General features: G+C 36.1%; 1 protein-coding gene across 1 annotated transcript; it reads left to right on the top strand.

Moving 5' to 3' along the window:
- The first annotated feature begins 180 nt into the window (after positions 1-180).
- On the top strand, positions 181-6,544 carry LOC110897742 (extended synaptotagmin-1). The gene is made up of 8 exons (XM_022144474.2): positions 181-1,633; positions 1,941-2,182; positions 2,327-2,345; positions 3,064-3,269; positions 3,863-3,972; positions 4,899-4,997; positions 5,079-5,481; positions 6,074-6,544. The coding sequence occupies exons 1-8, from the start codon at positions 864-866 to the stop codon at positions 6,160-6,162; spliced, it is 1,938 nt and encodes a 645-aa protein (XP_022000166.1). The 5' UTR covers positions 181-863; the 3' UTR covers positions 6,163-6,544.
- Positions 6,545-6,775: the final 231 nt, after the last annotated feature.

Genomic DNA, 6,775 nt, shown 5'->3' on the forward strand with positions numbered 1-6,775 from the left:
TAACTTATTATTCTTATTATTATTTTTTAAACGGCTACAATCGTATCAACACTTCTCTTTTTCGAATGTAATATCAAGCCAAAACAATGTCTTTTTTTGTGGCTTTAAATGAAAAAAATCCTGGCCAACATCATATTCAAATCATATTGGGGCCATAGAAGTGAAAGATCCATCACTAGTCTCGGGTCAAACATACGTCTCAAGTAACCCCGCGTCGATTCCGCCCACGTGTATATCGTTTTTTCCCATCTCCCTGTTTTGCCACGATTTCTTATACCCATTTTTTTGGTTTTTGGGGATTTGCAAGATCACATCTCCGCCGACTTTCTTGGCAATAAATCACATAACTGCTTCTGACGACTTTGATCCAATTAGTTTCCTCCAATCACAATTCAGGTTACATTTTCTTGAATTTTTAGCCATACCCATATCAAAATCTTGAAGTTTTACACACCAATTTAGCTTCTGTTGGTTTATAATTTCTAGGGTTTTGAAACCCCTTTTCCCCAATTCAATTGTTTTTTTGCTTTAATTACAATTTGGGTTATGTTTTCTTGAACTTTTAGCCATACCCATATCAAAATCTTGAAATTTGATACACCAATTTAGCTTCTTTTGTTTTGTAATTTCTATGGTTTTGAAACCCCTTTTCCCCAATTCAAGTTAGCTTTTTTTTTTTTTTTGCTCTAATTATAATTTATGTTTTGTTTTCTTGAACTTTTAGACATTCCCATATAGAAATCTTGGAACTTGACACACCAATTTAGCTTCTGTTGTTTTTATAATTTTTAGGGTTTTGAAAGTTGAAACCCTTTTCCCCCAATTCAATTTCCATGTGAGTTGAGTTTTAGATTAAGTTAAAAATGATTTATAAATCTTTATCTGCAAGTTCTGATTTTTCCAAGATTTTGTGGATGTCATCACCACCCATTTGCCCATGTGAGAAACCAATTTCATTTAGTGGAAGAAAAGATTTTAGAAGAAGAAACAGAGGTGTGATTTTGGGTTGTATGGTTCCCTTTGATGGCAGGAACCAAAGTGTGAGTATTGATATTGCGAATTCGGTTAAAAGGGGTTTGAAAACGTACTCAGAGAATCGAATTCGTAATGAATTTGATGAAGATAGTGATTCAATTCAATTAGGTTATTCTAATGAGTTTAGTGGATTTAGAGAAGACCCTGTTATAGGTAAACTAACAACTCAACTCGGGGTCATACACCCGATCCCTTTACCTCCGATTAATAAAAATATCGGTGGGATGTTCGTCTTGTTTTTCATTAGTGGGGTTGTGTTTGATAAGCTTTGGACATCGCGAAAACAGAAAAACAAAAACGATGAAGGAAAACTCGGAATATGGCCACAAGTTCCCACAAGTTTTTCGCTGTTTCTTGAAAAAGATTTGCAGAGGAAAGAATCTGTTGAGTGGGTCAACATGGTGTTGGGGAAGTTATGGAAGGTTTATAGAGGCGGGCTCGAGAATTGGGTAATCGGGCTGATTCAGCCCGTTATCGATGACTTAAAAAAGCCCGATTATGTCGAACGAGTCGAAATAAAACAGTTCTCACTCGGGGATGAGCCGTTTGTTGTTAGAAATGTCGAGCGCAGGACTTCACGCAGCAACGATGATTTACAGTGAGTTTTTTCGCGAAGTTTTAAACTTTATCTTTAAGTTGTTACTTGTTAGTAGGGGGGGTTCAAGATCAGATTATCAGGTTTCCGGATATTCGAAAATTTCGGATAGTGAATATTGTTATACGAATCCGTATCTGAAATTTCGGATATCCGATATTCAGATAGTGAATATTGTTATACAAATACACATCCGAATCCGAAAATATGGGGATATTTCGAATACGGATTTTCGGATCCGGAATTTTTGAACACCCCTACTTGTTAGTTACCTTCTGTGTTAAACTGTTTATTGTATTACTTTTTAAAGGTACCAAATTGGTCTTCGTTACACTGGTGGTGCTCAAATGCTTCTAATGCTGACACTGAAATTTGGTATAATTCCGATTAAGGTGCCGGTTGGAATTCGGGACTTTGATATTGATGGAGAACTTTGGGTTAAACTTAGATTGATTCCCACTGAGCCTTGGGTTGGAGCTGCTTCATGGGCTTTTGTCTCACTTCCCAAAATTAAGTTTGAGTTGTTACCGTTTCGGTTGTTCAATTTAATGGGTATGCCATTTTGTTACATTTATAATTTTAGTTAATATTCCATACCATTCTGAATCGTAGTTATCATTTGATTGTTGACTTAAGTTAAATACTAATACATATTCATCATTTTGCTCTTTCTTGCATGTACATATGTGATACCAGCCATCCCTGTACTCTCGATGTAAGTAGCTTCTTCTTATGATCATGATTTAGACATTGTGTATATCTATGATGATTCTATTCTAGAGCATAGTTATTAATAGCGCTATAGCGAATAGCGTAGCGTAGCACTCATGTGTCGCTATCTGATTTTGGTGCCTCCATAACGGGCAAATAGCGGGATTTTAGGTTTTTTTATGCATTAATATTAATAGCGGGATTTTATAGGTATTAAATAGCAGGATTTTAGGTTTTTTGTTAAGCATACATAGAAAACAAAGTATAAAACAACTTATTTGGATATGATATAGATATAAAATATTTCTAAAATTTTCTCCTAGTGTGTCGCTAAACATAAAATAGCGCCCGCTATTTCATTGCTATCGCTACATAGCATATAGGTAGCTTCTCGCTATCGTCCGTTATTCGCTATCAATAACGATGTTCTAGAGGTGGCAAAATAGACGGTCTGGGTGATGGGTCAAAAAAGGTATTTATTGGTATTGACATGAAGCTACTTTATATCTAAAGTATTGAACAATTTTAAAATAATTTGCGTGTCAAATTTATTTTAAAATAAAATATTGAATCTAATGGGTTGAAGTTGCCACCTCTTAGTTTTATATTAATTCTTTACTATATGCTCATGTATAAATGTCTTTATTTAGTAATTGATGCCATCTATCAAATGCTTTACTATATGCTCTTCTTTCTTATTTGATGTTTCTTGATATTCTTAGGTTTTTGAAAAAACTTTTGACGGAGGATTTGCCCCGATTATTCGTGCGGCCTAATAAAATTGTCTTGGACTTTCAAAAGGGAAAGACAGTTGGTCCGGTGCAAAACGACTTCAAGTCAGGTGAAATGCAAGAAGGAAATAAGGATTTTGCTGGCGAACTTTCGGTCACTCTTGTTGATGCTCGAAAACTCTCTTACATCTTCTACGGTGGGTATCATTAGATTATTTATATTTACTATATATCACTACTATTAGCATTTTTTTTATCTTATTCATCCATTCTGAGTAGCAATCATGATTCATGAGTGATAGTACATCAAACACACCCCTAAGTCATCATCACCATACTCAGTAAATCCCACCAATAGCAAAGCAAAGGTAGGTCTGAGGAGGGTAAGATGTAGACAGCCTTACCTTTACCCCGTATGAATAGAGAGGCTGCTTCCAGTGAGACCCCCGACTTGATAGTAGTTTTGCATCAAGCCTTGGACATAAGGCACATAACACTCATCAATTGGGACAAAGACCGATTAGTGCATGACTGCATGTACCCTTTTGTCTTTCAGCTATCAACGCCACCACATGATGCATGACTAACCGTCCTCAGCTTTTAACGTTATTTTCACGAAATTAGTAAAATAACGTTAAAATTAGTGCACTTTCACTTTTGCCCCCCGATGGCCCACACATATATACATTATATGCGCATACCGCAAGCGGGACATTCAAACACACCCCTAAGTATGTAATACAAATACACACTAGATATAAGCCTTTATCATGATTTTATTTTTTTACAGGAAAAACAGATCCATATGTTGAACTACGCCTGGAAGATCAAGTGATACATAGTAAAAAGAACAGTCAAACAACTATAATTGGCCCTCCTGGTCAGCCAATATGGAATCAGGTGAGATTTTCATCACTACGAAATTCATACTCTACGTCTTCTATATCAACTAGTGTGGAAATGCATGGTAAGACAACACACGATTCGTAAAACGCAATGTGTAAAACATAATTACAAAAAAGTGTAAAACATAATGTGTAAACACAGTGCCTAAGACATTTCGTGAAAGACAATGCATTGACATTTGTGAAGTAGGAGTAGTCGTCTAGGGGTTACAATTGCAATTTTATAAAGTTGAGCGGGTGTAAAAATGGAGTAATAGTGCAAGGGGTAAAAACGCAAAGTCTAAAAAAGGCAAAGTGTAAAAGTAGAGGGGTGGTGGCGGAAATGTGTAAAAGATTAGGGGGTGATGGTGGAAAAGCAAAGTAGAGAGGTGGTGTTGGAAAAGTTTGAAAGATGAAGGTGTGGTTGTGAAAATCATAATTGTCAACAGCGAGTGTAGCGGTCGCTATAGCGCGCTACTTAGCGTATAGGTCTAGGCTCGCTATTAGGGCTGTAGCGATAGATAGCGACAATTTTTTTTGTTTTTTGTTTTTTTTTTGTTTTACCATCAATAGCAATTAAATATAGCTATAAAATAGTTGGATTTGGATTTTAGTTTTTTGTTAAATATACATGTAAAATAGCATATATATACCAGGGTATTTTGATATAATATACATATAAAATTTTTAAATTTTCTTTCTAGTGTATCGCTATTTATAAAATAGCTGCCCGCTACTTATCGCCATCGCTATGTAGCATATAGGTTCCTTATCGATATTCACCAGTAACAACTATGGTGGAAATTCAAAGCAGAGGAGGTGATTGTGGCAAAGTTTGATAGTAGGAGTGGCAATGGCGTAAAAGCCACCAACTTTCATATTTAAGATAGTATAAAAATGAATTTCTTTACACTATATTTGATGATCTTTGTTTTATGGCAGGATTTCAGTATGCTAGTTACTGACCCGAGAAACCAGAAATTGTCAGTACAAGTAAAGGATTCTTTTGGATTTATACACTTGACCGTCGGTGCAGGAGAGGTAACCTCTTTGGTCAAACACTCCGATATCTATTTAGTTCATTATTCAACGTGTTAACAATTTAATATGTCATCTTTTTAGGTTGACCTACGATCGTTAAAAGACACAGTACCGACAGACAGGGTTGTGACTCTTCAAGGAGGTTTGGGACCGTTTAACAAGGGGCCCACTGGAGAGATCCTACTTAGACTCACGTATAAAGCTTACGTTGAAGACGAAGAAGATGAAAGAATCAAAGCCGACGTTGATGCATCAGACGACGAGTTTTCGGAACTAGCATCAGCTGGCACTACATATGAGCCCTCTTCCGATAAAGAATCGTTCATGGATGTTTTAGCAGCCTTTATTGTCAGTGAAGAGTTTCAAGGAATAGTGGCTTCCGAAACCTTAAATAATGTAAACAGTAATAATACGAAGTCAACTAAAACGTACTCCGGTCAAACATCTGATTTTGCGACTGCTGATAGTGGTTCTGATTCAGGAGGTATTCACCATTGACCGTACTTCATATGATTTGTTTGATTCATGTGTGTTGTTGCTAGGGGTGCTAAACGAGTCGTGTTGACGCGACCCGAACCCGAAAAATTTTAAACGAACCCGAAAATCATTTTTCATATATATGAACCCGAACATGACCCGAATTTTCGCGGGTTGACCTGAACACGGTTCAACCTGAATTTCTTTTTATGTTCTAATTTTTTTCCACAAATTAATATAATAAAACTAAAATTTACTACAAAAAGCACAAATGTAAATGTAACATAAAATCTTATGTCCATTTCTCTTTTTAAGTTATTATGGTTTAAAATACACACCCAAATTCATTTTATGACAAAAAAACATATTTTAACAAAATATAATATAACTAAATGGGTTAAACGGGTCAACCCGCCAAACCAACTGGGTTGACCCAAACCCGACCCATTTAGCTAAACAGGTCCCAAACCCGTTTAGACTAAACCTAAACCCGCGAATTCCGTGTTACATTTGTGTCGTGTTTTCTGGTCGTGTAAGAAATTCACACCCCTAGTTGTTGCATTGAGTGAGTCATTGACCGATATGTAAATTATTTGCAGGGTCAGCTTTATTATGGCTTGGTGTGATCACAACTATCTCAATTCTAACAGCCATCAACATGGGCGGCTCAAATATCTTTAATCCTTGATAAAATGCAGTAACCGAGGTCGATGGTCTCCCGAATCGCATTTCGGATGCAGTAATCGAGGTGATTTAGATTTCGGCATATTTTCGTGTTGAAAATGCCGTACTTTTTGAGCAAAAAGAGTTACATATGCGGACTTTTTCTAGAGGTCTTGTTATAGCTGGGGTATAGAAAAAAATGAAATAGTTTTTGGTATAGGGGTTAAAAGTGTCAAAACAAGGAAGTATGGGGGTTTATTTATACCATTAAAACCCAACACTTGTTTATACATTTTCATTTTAAGTTTTCTATATTATTTTTTCTTCTTGAATTAGTGGTAAATGTATATAAAAGTACAAGCGACACATGCATATTTGTGCTTACACGTTTATAAACAAACTTGATATATGAAGCCCGTTTTGCGCTCGTTTCTTGAATAAGCTTTAGTATATGTGAAGCTTGCTTAAGCCGAGTATGGTTCGACGATGAGTCGAGCTTGAAAAGCTTATGATTGCTTAAGCCGAGTATGGTTCGACGATGAGTCGAGCTTGAAAAGCTTATGAGACGAGCCATCAAATTTGGTGTATGATGCTCGGCTTGAGCTTTTTCTTGAATAAACTTTAGTTTATGTGAAGCT

This window comes from Helianthus annuus, chromosome 13, assembly GCF_002127325.2.
Source record: "Helianthus annuus cultivar XRQ/B chromosome 13, HanXRQr2.0-SUNRISE, whole genome shotgun sequence".
NCBI classification, from domain to species: domain Eukaryota; kingdom Viridiplantae; phylum Streptophyta; class Magnoliopsida; order Asterales; family Asteraceae; genus Helianthus; species Helianthus annuus.